The 16,446-nt window shown below is 42.6% G+C and overlaps 1 protein-coding gene across 1 annotated transcript in view; it reads left to right on the top strand.

The window, feature by feature from the left end:
* LOC117355193 (serine/threonine-protein kinase Sgk3) overlaps positions 1-16,446 on the top strand; it is a 160,040-nt gene that overhangs the window by 66,253 nt on the left and 77,341 nt on the right. Inside the window, exons 5-6 of the mRNA XM_033933363.1 lie at positions 8,856-8,931; positions 14,456-14,543. Of these exons, the coding sequence (XP_033789254.1) occupies positions 8,856-8,931; positions 14,456-14,543 (164 nt within the window). The remainder of the gene's footprint in view (positions 1-8,855; positions 8,932-14,455; positions 14,544-16,446) is intronic.

Raw genomic sequence — 16,446 nt, 5'->3', positions numbered from 1 at the left:
TCAAGATAACCTTTGCTAATCTACTTTCTTGTAAATTCCCACACTATTCCTTGAACCCACCCTGGGAGTTGCTGATTTGCTGATTGTCTGCCTCAAGTACTGAAATTAAATGAATAGGTTAATGACAAGTAGTTGATCACAATCCAGGATACTATATCTTGTCATATGTACCAAAGCTCACAAAGAACTGCATAATACTAATTACACGCAGGAGATATCTCAGAACGCTACTCTGATAAACATATGTCAGTGTAGCAGCAGTCCTCACTGACTTTACCCAATGCGTGAAAAATATTTATTTCTATTTTTAATTTTTAAGCTCTCTCTTTTAAATTTCATGTAGATTTATTTCTTTAAAAGTCCATTATTCATTTGCTCATTCAATTTTTCATCCTTAAATCTTATAAAAGCACTTAACTTATGTATCTTTTACTTAGTCATTTATTGTACTGAGTAAAAGATACATAAGCTAAGTGCTTTTATAAGATTTAAGGATAAAAAATTGAATGAGCAAATGAATAATGGACTTTTAAAGAAATAAATCTACATGAAATTTAAAAGAGAGAGCTTAAAAATTAAAAATATAAATAAATATTTTTCACGCATTGGGTGAAATCAGTGAGGACTGCTGCTACACTGACATATGTTTATCAGAGTAGCGTTCTGAGATATCCCCTGCGTGTAATTAGTATTATGCAGTTATTTGTAAGCTTTGGTACATATGACAAGATATAGTATTCTGGATTGTGATCAATAAGTACTGGTAAGCTGGCCTTATGGTTCCTTGACCAGCCTTTCTGAGAAACACACTGGGACCTAGGAATTAGAGAATGACACGGTGAAAAAATTGGTCCCCGTCACCGCCCCGTCCCCGTCTCACCATCCCCGTCACCGCCCCGTCCCCGTCTCACCAACCCCGTCACCGCCCCGTCCCCGTCTCACCATCCTCTTCACCGCCCCGTCACCGCCACTGCCACCCCATTCACCGCCCCGTCACCGCCACTGCAATCCCATTCACTTTTCTTTATTTACGTATAAAGGAAACATTCTTTAAAACTTTAAAACTTAGTTAAATATTAGTTAATAACTATACAAAAACAAAACACGCAGAGAAAAAATTAATTAATAAAAATTCTCAAAACTGACACATTTTGATCACTAAATTTAAAATAGTTATTTTTCATACAGTTTTTCAATCACTAATCTTCAACCACCCCTGGGGCTAGCAATGCAAAAACAAACACGACATGTACTTTAAATGCTGCCGTGATTAGCATAGTGACCGCGGCTACGGCTGCAAGTCTCCCCTCCCCCCAGCGATCACGGCAGGAGGGCACCCAACCCCTCCTGTAGACCCCCCCAACGGCACTCCCGACAATCGCAGCAGAAGGGTACCCAACCCCTCCTGCCGGTCCTCCCAATGGCCTCCCCTAAGATCGCCGGCAGGAGGGTACCCAACCCCTCCTGCTGGACCCCCCCCCCCCAACGAACCCTCCCACCCCGGAACCCCCTTAGTCTTACTTTTCAAGTTGGACCGGACAGCTCCTCGCTCGTCTGGCCAGCAGGCCTGCCTCCGTCCAAATGAGGCGGGCCCGCCCCTCCCCTCCCCTCCCCTGCCTCCCAATGGCCTCCCCTAAGATCGCCGGCAGGAGGGTACCCAACCCCTCCTGCTGGCCCCCCCCCCCCCAACGAACCCTCCCACCCCGGAACCCCCTTAGTCTTACTTTTCAAGTTGGACCGGAAAGCTCCTCGCTCGTCTGGCCAGCAGGCCTGCCTCCGTCCAAATGAGGCGGGCCCGCCCCTACCCTGCCCAACCCACAGGATCCTAGGGCCTGATTGGTCTAGGCACCTAAAGCCACTCCCGCTATAGGAGGGGCCTTAGGTGCTTGGGCCAATCAGGCCCTAGGATCCTGTGGGTTAGGCAGGGGAGGGGAGGGGCGGGCCCGCCTCATTTGGACGGAGGCAGGCCTGCTGGCCAGACGAGCGAGGAGCTGTCCGGTCCAACTTGAAAAGTAAGACTAAGGGGGTTCCGGGGTGGGAGGGTTCGTTGGGGGGGGGGTCCAGCAGGAGGGGTTGGGTACCCTCCTGCCGGCGATCTTAGGGGAGGCCATTGGGAGGCAGGGGAGGGGAGGGGAGGGGCGGGCCCGCCTCATTTGGACGGAGGCAGGCCTGCTGGCCAGACGAGCGAGGAGCTGTCCGGTCCAACTTGAAAAGTAAGACTAAGGGGGTTCCGGGGTGGGAGGGTTCGTTGGGGGGGGGGTCCAGCAGGAGGGGTTGGGTACCCTCCTGCCGGCGATCTTAGGGGAGGCCATTGGGAGGACCGGCAGGAGGGGTTGGGTACCCTTCTGCTGCGATTGGCAGGAAGGGTTGAAATGACAAATGAGGAGCACGGTGAAATAGCGGTTCCTAGAAGGGGGTACATTGGCCCGCGGGGACAAACCTGTTCACCGTTTCCGCGGTCGGTGAATGGCCTTGTCCCCGTCACCGCAGCGACTGCTATTTTTCTTCCCCGTTTTCGGCGGTGACCCGCGGCTTAAATGCGGTGGCCGCGGGTAAACCGTCACCGTGTCATTCTCTACTAGGAATCTCTAGCTAAGCTGCCCCATTCTGTTAGTGCAGGTTGTGTCTCCTTATTTATTTATATATTTATATATAAATTTTATTTTTTAAAATTAATTTTAACAAATTTTATAAGAAAAAACTTCTTGCTAATGAAACAAAGTAAAATTTAAAGGCATAAACATATACTTGGTAACAATGAAATCCTTCCTTAGGCCACTATTATTAGAATTTCTAGGAGGCCAATAAAAGAAATATTGAGTAATTTCAATAAAGAAACAAATAACTAATATATAGGCTTTAACACTGAATACACTACCACCTTTTTCTCTTACATGTCAAGTTATAACTTAAGCATTTTAAATAATTTTCTTCAGGTCTAGAAAGGCCCTTAATTGCTCTGGGGTGAAAAACCCCCCATATTTGGCATCTAAATATTTGACTACACATTTACATGGGTAGGCTAATAAAAAAGTAGCCCCCAAATTTCTTGTTTCTTGTCTCATTAAGAGGAATATTATTCTTTTCTCCTGGGTAGATCTTGTCACATCTTGGTATATCCAGATCCGTTTGCCATAGAATAAGTCTTTAGTATGCCGGAAATAAAGTTTCATTATGACATTTAGATCCTGTTCAAAGGCTAAAGAAACTAGAAGAGTAGATCTAACCAATGAGTCTGTTATGGATTCTTCAAGAATGGCGCAGATGTTAATATCTAGTATTGGAGATTGAAGAATAACATTACCAGCATCTTGTTGGACTTGTTTAGAAGAAAAAGGTGGGATACAATCAGCGGAGTACTTAACAATTTCTATTAAGTATTTTTTAAACATATCAAAGGAAGATAGTCCAACAATTTTGGAAAGTTCAAAAGGCGTAAATTTAATCTGCGATTAAAGTTCTTTATCTTTTCCATGCAACGCTAGGTTATCTTTGATAGCCACTGTTTTAAATTCCTGAAGTGCTTGTACCTCAGCTTGTATTTGTGAAACGGAGCCTTTAATCTCAAGTTTAGTTTGTTCAAGAGATTTGGCCAAATCATCCATTTTCTCCCCCTGGGTATTTACCTCTCCAGCTGACTTTAATACCGCGGTATTCAAATTTTAAAGCATTGACCATATTGCTTCAGGGGTCACCTCCTTGGGGGATTTCAATCCCTCTTCAGTTTTCTCCATCGGCGAAGGATTTCCTGCTGACAGGCCCTCCATTGTGGGAACGTTTATAGCAGCTCCAACATTCAAACTTCCTGCTCCCTCAGCAGTACCAATCGCCGGGCAAGGAGGGACAGCGGACAACAGGGGCGAGAATGATGTCTCAAGCTCCAATAGGGGAGAGCTTCCTCCTCTCTCCCCTAACACGGAGAACATCTCCCCAGGTCCTGGTATTGCTGCTATCGTGTAGCGCTCGATCGTCGGCTGAGTGAGCAGTGGAAGAACGGTAGCGGAGAATAGTGCCTTGACAACTCCTTTCCTGATATGTGGCATAATTTGACAAAATTATTGCCAAAACAGCGATTATCAAGTAAGCAATTTCAGCCCGAAGAGTAAAGATTTGTGCAAGCGCTTCTTGTTAAAGGTTTATGCTTTTTGCAAACCTGTTCTGATTTATTTTTCAGTTTAATGTTAGGAGCAGATTACACTTGTGTCTCGGGGAGTATCCCTGTACTCCTCCCTTCTTTATGTGTCTTAATCAGGTGTGCCTGTTTGCTTTTGATCTAACTGGAAACAAGAAGGCAGTCCTGAGGTAAGAGGGGAGGGTTAGAAAAATATGTGAATGAGGATTCTTACAAGCAGTTGCAACATGGGATGCATAACCCGCTTGTCCAGGAATAGAGTGTGGATTTACAAGAAGATTAGCAAAGGTAAGAACCTAATCTTTCATTATATAAATCTTTAAGAAGGCCTACCAGAAGCTCTTTGAGCTCCTTCAGTATCCGCGGATGTATAGTATTTCATCTGGCCCTGTGGCTTTGTTCACTTTCAGCTTTTCCAGTTGTTCATAAACACTTTACATCCATAGAGTCCAAACACTAGTTTTATAAAAACTGTTTTTGACTTAAATTAGAAGGGAACTCTTGGGTCTATACAGTAGTAGGTGATGATGCTGTCCACTGAGATTTGTGTCTCCCATGTACTGCTTCATATTGTGACTCACCAGTCTTCTATGATCCAGATTTGGGTTCACAGCCTGGGCTGCTCCACACAACTATTCATACTAAGAAGGTTTAAGTTGAATATAATCAGGAAGAATGCTTAGGGATCTTGAAGTTAAATGGGAAGGGGCACAAGCCTGAAGATTCATCTAGAGCAGTAGATCTCCAACCTGTCCTGGAAGACCATTAGCCAGTTGGGTTTTCAGGATATCTCTAATGAATAGGCATGAGAGAGATTTGCCTATAATGGAAGTAGTAAGCATGCAAACATCCTCTCATGTGTTTTCATTAGGGATATCCTGAAAACCTGATTGGCTGGTGGTTCCCCAGGACAGGTTTCAGAGCCACACTGATCTAGAATAGTGTTTCTCAAGTTGGTCCTAGAGTATCCCTTTGCCAGTCAGGTTTTCAGTATCTCCACAATGAATACGCGTGAGATTGATTTGCATACACTGCCTCCATTCTATACAAATCTTTCATGCCTGTTCATTGTAGATATCCTGAAAACCTGACTGGCAAGGGGATACTCCAGAACTGACTTGGAGAAACACTGATCTAGAGCAGTGTTCTTCAACCTTTTGACACCTATGGACCAGCGGAAATAAAATAATTATTTTGTGGACCGGCACCGGTCCGCGGACTGGCAGTTGAAGAACACTGGGCTAAGTCATGCCCATCTCCACTCAATCTCCACCCCAGACCCCGCCCCCATAATAGTACTAATTGCAACATCATTTTTTCCATTCATTTTGCATATATACACACAATATAATTAGAAACATAGAAAGATGACGGCAGAAAAGGGCTACAGCCCATCAAGTCTGCCCACTCTTCTGACCCACCCCATCAAGTCTGAGTGCTAATGACCCAGTTCCCTAGCTCGACCCCCGTAGGGATCCCACGTGGATGTCCCATTTATTTTTAAAGTCGAGTACACTGGTGGTCTTGACCACTTGCACCGGAAGTTTGTTCCACTGATCCACCACCCTTTCTGTAAAGAAATACTTCCTGGTGTCACCATTAAATTTCCCTCCTCTGAGTTTGAACGGGTGCCCCCTTGTGACCGAGGGTCCCTTAGGGAAGAATATATCGCTTTCCGCCTCGACACGACCTGTGACAATCATGTCTCCCCTGTCGCTACGCTCCTCAAGAGTGTAGAGCTGCAGTTTGTCCAGTCTTTCCTCGTATGGGAGACTCTTGAGTCCGGAGACCATTCTAGTGGCCATTCGCTGGACCGATTCAGCTCGAAGCACATCTTTTCGGTAGTGTGGTCTCCAAAATTGCACACAGTATTCCAGGTGAGGTCTCACCATGGTTCTGTAGAGCGGCATTATGACTTCAGGTTTGCGGCTGATGAAGCCTCTATTAATACATCCCAACATTTGCCTTGCCTTGGATGAGGCCTGCTCCACTTGTTTGGCAGCCTTCATGTCTGCGCTGACGATTACTCCCAAGTCCCATTCTTCTGAAGTCCTAGCTAGTGTTTCTCCGTTCAAGGTGTAAGTTTTGCATGGGTTTCCGCAGCCGAGATGCATGACCTTACATTTCTTTGCATTGAAGCCCAGCTGCCATGTCGAGGACCAGTTTTCCAACGTGATCAGATCTTGCATCATACTATCCTTAAGATTGTTTTCACTTACTATATTACACAGTTTGGCGTCATCGGCGAACAGTGTTACTTTACCCTGAATCCCTTGGGTCAAGTCTCTTATGAATATGTTGAAAAGGGATGGTCCCAGGACCGAGCCCTGCGGCACTCCGCTAGTCACCTCCGATGTCTCAGAGAGGGTGCCGTTGACCACCACCCTCTGAAGTCTTCCACTCAGCCAATCATTTACCCATGCAGTTAGCTTCTCGCCTAGACCCATCGACTTCATCTTTAATAGTCTGCGGTGCGGGACACTGTCAAACGCTTTGCTGAAATCCAAGTACACTATGTCCAGAGACTCTCCCAGGTCTAGCTTTCCCGTCACCCAATCGAAGAAGCTAATAAGATTGGATTGGCATGACCTACCCCTAGTGAATCCATGTTGACGGGGATCCCTTAGGTCTCCCTCATCCAAAATCGTGTCTAATTTACCTTTGAGTAGAGTTTCCATGAGTTTACACACAATTGATGTGAGACTCACCGGTCGGTAATTCGCAGTCTCTGCTCTGCATCCCTTTTTGTGCAGAGGAACGACGTTAGCTGTTTTCCAGTCCAGGGGGACTCTCCCCGTACTTAGGGAGAGATTGAAGAGCATGGCTAACGGTTTCGCTAGAACATCGCATAGCTCTCTGAGCACTCGTGGGTGTAAATTGTCCGGCCCCATGGCTTTGTTCACCTTGAGTCTTGACAGTTCTCTGTAAACATCAGCAGTTGTGAACTCAAAATTCTGAAATGGATCTTCCATGCTTTGCTTTGTTTCCAACCGTGGCCCGTGCCCTGGTGCCTCACAGGTAAAGACAGAGCAGAAGTAATCATTCAGCAGTTTAGCTTTATCTGAATCTGTTTCCACATAACTCCCGTCTGGCGTTCTAACAATTGTACTAACAACACATAATGGTTAACCACAAAATTAAAATACACAAAGCACACTGTATGCTTTTTAACATTCATTCCTACTAGAAAACAGATAACCCCATGCAAATGCAGGACCAAAAGCTAAAAGTACTAATATTTACAAAGAAACCCTAAGATGCAAGACTCTGCAAGCAGTACAACCCCAGAGGAAAAGAAACAAATGCATTTCTTCTTGAACAGACAAAAAAAAAAATAAAAGCATTTCCCCTACTGTTGTTGTCTCTCTCCATCCATGTGCTTGGCCTTCTGGCCTGCCCCCCGGTGTTATCTTTGGGCCGGTCCACTGTGCGATCAACGCAGCGTCTTCGGGCTGGCTCCCTGAGTGCTGTATTGCACAAAGCTGTGGGCAGCGCGCGTCCCGTGCCTCATCTGGAAGCCTTCTATCAGAGAGAAGGCTTCCGGTTCAGGCTCCGCGTAGGAGCCTTTTCCCACGGCTTTGTACACTGCAGCACTCAGGGAGCCGGCCCGAAGACGCTGTGTTGATCGCACCATGGACCGGTGGCTGAAGAACGCTACCTTGGGCCCGATGGACGTGCTGGTCCTGTTGACCGGCAGAAAATTTCTGCGGACTGACACCGGTCCACGGACCAGCGGTTGAAGAACACTGATCTAGAGGACATTAGCATGCTTGCACTAGTCCTGTTAAAAGAGAGAGAGAGTTTTGTTTTTTATTTTGTTATGGTTTATTCAGTGGAACAAAGAAGAGATGGAAGTGTCCCAGACAATGCACAAAACAAAAGTGAAACATGTAAATGGTCAGGATTCTGTTATCTGTTTAATGTACTGTGGGTAATAACAAAGTTCAACAAAGTGCCAATACACTAAAGCAATGAGAGAAATTTGCTTGAGTGTATTGACACTTTGTTGAACTTTGTTATTACCTACAGTACATTAAACGAACAGAATCCTGATCGTTTACAATGTTCCACTTTGTTTTGTGTATTATGGTTTATTCAGTACATTAATTTCTTTTGTCTTGTAATCTGGAGGCTGCCTCATTGTTAACATGTATTTAACATGTTAAAAAGAGTTTAATCTGGGATTTATGAGTCACGCTATGCCTGCAAAGGTTCAAGGTGATTTATGATGTGAACCGCCTAGAACTCCCTGGGTATGGCGGTATACAAAAATAAAGTTGTTATTATTATTATTATTATTATTATACAGTTTATGAAGAACAGTTTAGTACAGTGCAAGGATGTTTAGAGATACATTACAGTATAAGGATGGTATAGAGGTATTACAAGACTTTGGGAATCTTTGAGGTAGAAATTGTCATACCATGCTTGTAAAGAGGTGATAGGCACAGCTCAGAGGTGCTACGGGAAGTATATTAGCTGAACATATAGGGGGAGGAATACACAGTAAGAGAGTCTCTTATGGAAAGCTGCAATTTTTCTGACTAAATCATATATCCAGGCTAGATTTGTCTTTGCAAATGATAGTGAAAGTGTGATCATTCTGCAGAGTATACAGTATACTGTATTATCAAACTGGTTATAAAAGTGGAATCATTAAAACATGTTTACCTGTTGGGTTCATCGTGCAGCTCTTATAATCGCATACTTTCTCTTTATTCAGACTTTATTCAGCAAAGACGAGAAGGGCTGAATGACTTCATCCAGAATTTACTTAGGCATTCAGAACTATGCAACCAGTGAGTAAATTATCTTTGAATGACTGAACGAAAAATACGAATTTGGTACTATAGACTTCCACCCGGAAGATTTTATATGGGAAGGATGTGGCTTCTTACTTTTCTTTTTGTCTTCTGAGAGTTTTGAAGCATGTTGTAGATCTGACATGTCTTCAAATAAGCATAAAAAGATATTTTCTAGAACTTAATTTTATTTAAACTTTATGGGTTTTTGGAGTAGATAGCACTGCTATCACCCACTTTTCAGGATCACCCTTTGCCCAAATAATCAGTCGGTGCTTTATAATTATAGAATATAATTTATTCTAACTCAGTGTAGATCTTGAAAGGGCAATTAAACAGGGCTCCTCAAACAGGAAAGAGGGGCCACCTGGAAAGAAGGATATTCCTGAGTCCAGCACTTAGTGAGACACTAAAATTTAGAGTAGGGAGTTTCCAACTAAGTTAAAGAGTTAGGCCCGGGTTCTTTAAACTGAAACCTGATTGTAGGCAGCTGTAGGCTGTCTAATCAACCAATCGGGAGGCACATTTTCTAAAAAAAAAAAAAAAAAGTTCCCTAGGTAGGCCACCTATATTGAAGGTGTCTCCATGAGCCTAGGGAGACCCGCAAGCTCGCCTAATAAGGGAGGGGTCTTAGGCGCCTAGGCTAATCAAGCCCTAGGATCCTGTGGATTGGGCAGGAGAGGGGCGGTCCCGCCTCATTTGGACAGAAGCGGGCCTGCTGTCTGACCAGTGCAAGGACCCGTCTGGCTGGACAACTTGCTGGTAAGCTTGGGGGGTGGGGTTTGTTGGGGGGGGGTCCGGGGAGGGGGTTGGGGCATTTTGTTGGGAGGGGTTTGTTGGGGGGGGTCCGGCAGGAGGGGTTGGGCACCCTCCTGCTGGTGATCTTCGGGGGCGGGACCTACCGGCAGGAAGGGTTGAGCACCTTCCTGCTGGCAATCGTGGGGGGGTCTTTCGTCAGGAGGGGTTCACCTTCTTGCTGGCGATCGTCAGGGGTGGGTGGGGGGTCTACCGGCAAGAAAGGTTGAGCACCTTCCTGTTGGCGATCATAGGGGTTTTTTCGGCAGGAGGGGTTGGGCTCCCTCCTGCCTTGTTTGTTTGGTGGGTGGGGGAAACTGGCGGCCGTAGCCATGACCGCTATACTAATTGTGGCAGGGAGATCCCTTGCTACGATTAAGTATAGCGGCCCTGTCTAAAGTAACCCAGTTCTGTAATCGGCGTCTGTAACATGGATCTTAGTTACAGAATCGGGTTTAGTTTTGGCAGGTGTAGGCCCGATTCTGTATAGGACGCCTGTCCCGGGCATCCTATACAGAATCCGTGCCTTAGAGAGCAAGAAAAAAATAAAGTTGACCAAAATAGCCTCTAAAGCAGAATACTTAAAATAGTTTGTTATATTGATCTTGTACTAATTAAAAGGGGAGGGATGACCCAGAAGCATCGAAGGGACCAAAGAGCACCCAGCCATATAGCGCCACATATAGAATGAATACATTTCTTACCTGGCACCAAGAAGTAGCTTGTATCACCGGACAATCTCTACAGGTCCAGTTCCAAGCCTCAAGTATGGCTGTCCAAGCTCTGTCAAATCACTGACCACTGCTAGCAGTACAGGAGAAATGTTTTTTATGACAGCACTGGGAGACAGGAATGAAAAAAGGTAGATTTTCGGTCTGGAATAGAAAGCTTCGTGTGGTGTGCTTTGTAGTATTACAATATCAGTTTTAATAAGCACTAACTTGGATAATACATACATGTTCTGCTCATGAATGCATATCATTAATTATTAACATTATACTAATGAATGATGATTCTTAAGACTGCCTAGAAGAAATGTAAAATAATACAGTCCAAGCATGTGGAGTTAGCAGAAATTGATCAGGAGGCAAAAAGTCAGAATTTGGCCTCTCATGTCTTCATACACTTCAACACTTCACTTTCAGTGAATTATCTCTTGACCCCTGCATACTCTTTCACACACAGGTAATGCACAATATCAGGAAACATATGTTTAGTAATCTTTTTCAATATCTAATTTAAATAACCTATGTAATGGTATCATAGGATTCTTAGACTTGCTGGCTCTAAAGTGAGTAGATAGAATGACCTTCAGATTGTACAGTAGATGGGCACAAAAATGTTGCTACAATTGAGTGAATGATCCTAGTGTTACCCAACTCATATAGTGGTGTCTGTCCCAAAGTTCTTCTTCATTTCAGTATATGAGAACTGAAAGCATTTATGAGGAAATAAAAGTGCACTTGTAAAATAGCACTAAAATATGGATTTCAAATTAGTACAGCAAAACAGTTTCAGAATCCTAGAAATGGGAACTAAACGTGACACTTCATACTGTTTTATGCTTTTGCCACACACTTCTCAGAATGATTCTTTTCTGGTGTGCTTATTTCTTATGTTTTATGTTATGTGCAATCTTACAACCTGCCAAATCCTCGCAAATGGAGTTCTAGATGGGTTACAAGCAGCATATCGCTATATAGAAATTAAATGTAGAATCATACATGTTCCATTGAGTTATACATGCTACTTAAATCTATACATACAATGTAAGATAAGACATCTAAATCTGTAAGCTATTACTAACATCATTGTACTAATTAAATGCTAATTATTGTACTAATTAGAATGAGTATTCATTAGTCTGAGTCTCCTTAAGTCCCTAGCAGGGACTTCTTGAAAAGCCATGTTTTCAGACCTTTGTGAAACAGTGCATAACTGTTGCACAAATTTCAAGGGGAAGTGAGTTCCACATCTTTTGCAGTTTGATAGCTAAATGATTTACTATGAGGCATTTTGTATGTTTTATATCTTTTAGATTTGGGAATGTCATGATCAAGCGGTCAGCGTTAGTGATTAGCAGACCTACCTAATAGTTCAGTAAATCTGGGGAAGCTATTAGTGATGCCATATAATCTTTTGAATGCCAGGCAGCATAGCTTGAATCCTATTTGCTTTTCTATCGGTTGCCAGTGTAGCTCCATGAGCAGCCATATGACGTGGTCAAATCTTGATTTGTAGTACATAAGTTTTGCTGCGGTGTTTTGTATCAGCTGGAGTTTTCATTAGCAATCTCTCGGGATCTTGGGAGGAATTTATAGCCAGAGAGCAAGGTTCTGCTAATTACTTTTTGCAAGTAATGACCACTGGCAATTGGCCAGATTTGCTTTTTGTAGATCATTGTAGATCAAAGTTCCAAATATCATATCTTATCTCTTGTTACTTGTAAACCATAGTTCACATTAAGGACAATTCTATAGCAAGTCATTTACATTTGCACACCAACTGTGCACCTAAATGTACAGAATACCAACATTTCAGATACCTAAGTGTACACTTACCCATGAGAATGTCATGTGGGTGCCTGAGTGGTATTGTACAAATGGCATAGCACAAGAGTTGGTCCTCAAGGACCGCAAACCAGTTGAGTTTCAGGATTTCTCCAATGAATATGCATGCATGTCTCCATTGTACGCAGATAGATCTCATGCATAGTCATTGGGGAAACCCAGAAAATGCAACTGGATTGCAGCCCTTGAAGACTGACATTGAGCACCCTGGCATAACGTGTATTTGTACAGGGGGTGTTCACATGGGTGGTGCATTGTCAGGCCATAGACAGAGCAGACATTGAGGCGAATAACTTACAGAATGCTGTAATTTGTTCACATGCTTGCTACGTTGAGGTGCTCCTAGGTCTGTGCCTAAATTGGAGTTCCTAAATGTATAATAGTATACAATAAGGAGACTTACGTGCCCAAATGTTAATATAGAATAGGCTCTCGCTCTGTCGTGATGGGACATCTAAATGGAGTTGCCCTCTTATAGAATTGCTTCATTGAGTACAAATTTAGAAGTCTCCCTGTAATGGCCCACCCAGAATCTGTTGCTTTGCAGGGAAATGTCTTCAGTTGTTTTGGTAAAACAAGTCAGAATACCAGGAATGGGCAATGCAGTGACTGCACACACGCACAGAGGCTATATTTATTTTAGCAGCAGTCAATGCTTTGGTCTTCCATCGTGGCTTACAGCAGTTAGCATGAGGAGTTGCTTATAGAATGGCATGAAATACATAATTCTCGGAACCAAAACCGGTTTTCAAGGACCTGCTGTTCATAGCCCACCGTATTTTTACTTACCGGCCCTTTCCCCTCTTCTACATAAGGGATGTACTACAGCTAAGAACCACTAGCCTTCTTTTGGACCATTCTGCTTTGTATTGCTGGAGCTCCTTCATCTATCTTGAAATGTACTGATGTTAAGTGAGAGCTTAGTGAAGCTGCCGCCTTCTCCCATCCTTCTTTCCACAGACCTGAGTTCTGCCTTGTATCTGGATTGACTACGCTGAGTCCCCTAAATATGCCTTCATTTATCACTATTCCATTGTGCTTTGTTCTCTTTTTTTTTTTTAATGGCTGTTACTGTCTTCTTTCTTTCTTTTTTTTTCTTTCCCCCCACCATTTTCAAGACTCTGAGAATGATGCTGTGTACTTTACGTGTGTTGGGCAGTAGATCTTCCACGCATGCCAGCCATAAGCTGAAATTCCTTGAATTCTTCATCCAAGCACCTAACCCTCTGTTCTGCTTCAGCTTTGCCACTGTATTTCAAGCCCAGTGTCCTTTTTTTCCCCCTTTACTAAGAAATCTTTAAATATTTTGCTTTTGATGCAACTAAAGGAGACACAACAGACGGTGGGTGGGTGGGGTAGTAATTTTATGATAGGTCACACAAACATTTCCAAAAATGTGTTTATTTTAAGCTTATGTACTTTTATGAAATAGGCTCTCAAGAGTGATCACAGTAGGAGGGTGCAAATGCTTTAGCATAAATTTATACTTGTTCTAAGGCAGGTGCATGTACAAACAGTATATAGGGGTTAATATTCAACCCACAGTGGTAAGTGGCTTGCAAGCCACTTCCTGCCATAGGCTGATCTAACCCCAGATATTCAATGCTGGGGCCTATGTGACTCCAGCATTGTATTGAATATTAGAGTATGTGGGCTGACCTGGAAGTTTAACAAAGCACTGGCCAATATTCAGGCTGGTGCCTGATTAGCTCAGCGCATAACATTAATACAGCTTGTTTTGCTGTCCTGTCTTTATGCATTTTGCTGCTTAGTGGACTGAATATTGCCACTATTTGGCCAAGTTGACACACTATCCATACTTTTTCCCCGGCCCACACCTAATCTAGCTAGTTAGCAAGGATATTCAGTGGCACTTCCCACATTTTGTAAAATTTGCACATTCACAGTTCCACCTAAACTATGCCCCCAGGAACATCTACACATTTATTGTATATACATAGGTGTTTTCTTTGTTCACCTGTAAACCTCTATTTAGCATGGCAACGGCCATTTCCTACTGTAAATCAGGCTTTAAATTTGGAAAATGTTTTATAAAACTACCCACAGAATATATTTGGGGCAAAACTGAGGGAAGAGAATACGGATTGAAATATAATATAAGAAATTATTTTTAATATGCTACATAATATTTCCAGCCCTGATGTTAAAGCATTCCTTCAGATGGACAGACCAAAACAACATTCCGACCCATCAGAAGATGAAGATGACCGGAGCAGTCAGAAGGTGAGGATATAATATTAACATGAATAGGAGACAGAGAATCCTAATTTTTTTTTTTTTTAAAGCTAACTTGTGGCAAACAATGAAACAGAAGTTTTCAGTTTTCTTCAGGAAAAATGTTCTGTGTGTTTGTGTAATTTTATGAAAGTCTTCTCAAGCCTGCAACAAGATCTTTTAAAGTCATTTCTTGTTTGCTATAAAGTTTTCTCTCTGGTCTTGGCAGTACGTTTATTCTTCATTAAAAATACACTCGAGTAACTTTAAATTCAGCTGTTAGAACAACACTACAGACATCCTGTTAACTGAGGGCAACTACACAAAACTTGATTTTCTTTACGTAACCCGATATGGACTTCCTAAAACAGTTTTGTTCTTTTTAACAGCCACTTAGCTACCTAACCTCTCACCATTGTTCCCAAGCTTCTGGTCTGGTCACAGTTTATAGCATGGGGGAATTGGAACTAGATCACTTGCTGAGTCGTTGGGTCCTTCTGAGGGGCATTTGGTACAAGAAGAGATGATATAGTGTTGGCAGCTATAGATATACATACTATGTTTAACAAATCTCGCTCTTGGCAAAAGCATTATCTAAACTGACGTATGATGTGGTCATATGTGGAACGTTATTACATGTTAAACCCCCTATGGATCGTTATAAATGCCCTCTTTTTCTTGTCATGACCGGGATAGCCATGCAGATGGTTACCCGAAATTGGAAGAACTACGATCGCCTAAATTTTCCTTTCTGGTGGGCAAATTTGTTCTCCAGCTATAGATATGAAAAAATGAATGCCGATAGTTTGGGGCACAGTAATTTATTTAAGCTGGTTTGGGGCCGTTGACATCATATATTACTTCACTATAGTAGGTCTTTGATTATGAGTCAGTTTTTTAAATTTTGTACACATCCAGAAAAGGGTGTGTGGGGGGTGCTATTTCTGTCCTAATTTGACTTTTGAGTATGTCCATCTGGGGTGGGAGGAGGGTGAGGATATTTTTAATCTGAATAGGGTAAGGTTATTGGGATAGTCTATGTTTCTGTGTTTTACTGAATAATCATTGGGTGGGAGAAAATGGTTGATTATGTTTATTTGTAAGTTGAATGTGCTTTTATTAACTTATTATATGACATATATTTGTGTATTGCACTTTTGAACTTTAGAAAATCAATAAAGAATTTTTTTTAAAAAGCATTATCTATAGAGCATATATAGTTTGGAAAGAATTACATTGAAATGTTTTTTTCTTCACAGCATTAAGATTTGAGTTAGAATTCATTAGTTATTTTCACAGTATAACAGAGTAACTCTTTATATGTAAGAGGAAGGAATAAAGGGGAACCTCTTACTTTCTGTAGAAGTATTGGTAAAATGAGGGCAGCTGGGACTCTTTTAGCTACAGCACCATGTACACTTATTGAAGCAACAGACTGGCGTTTCTTCAGAACCAGTTCAGCGAGATGAGCCCGTCCTGTTTTTTAGACAGGTTAATCTTTGCTGCTGTATGTTGGAGGCAAATGAAAGTAAAACTAGAGATTCCAGGAAAGGATTTACAGATTCCTTCAGTACAATTGAAGGATTGTAATTCAGTTCAGTTTAATTTGTAGGTCAAAGATTTCACAGTCTTGTGCCTCTTGTTGGCAGCCAGAGACATGCAGTTTGGAACAGCAGGGACAACTAATCTGCAAAGGTTCCCTAAGGCTGTAAAACTAAACAAATGCAAGTCAATGCATGGGACATGTGTAATCTTTTGTGTTTCCTAGTCTTTTTGGATCCCGGATCCTACCCTCAGAGAGGTAGTAGGATTACAGATAATAAAACTATAACCATGGGTAATGCAAAAAAAAGTATACTGCATATATAGAAATAAGCTTATTACAAATGTACAGAAAGGATATGTGGTTACA

The sequence above is a fragment of the Geotrypetes seraphini genome, chromosome 2 (assembly GCF_902459505.1).
Source record: "Geotrypetes seraphini chromosome 2, aGeoSer1.1, whole genome shotgun sequence".
NCBI classification, from domain to species: domain Eukaryota; kingdom Metazoa; phylum Chordata; class Amphibia; order Gymnophiona; family Dermophiidae; genus Geotrypetes; species Geotrypetes seraphini.
Note: the sequence above shows the minus strand (reverse complement) of the source record. Positions and strands in the feature narration are given on the sequence as shown.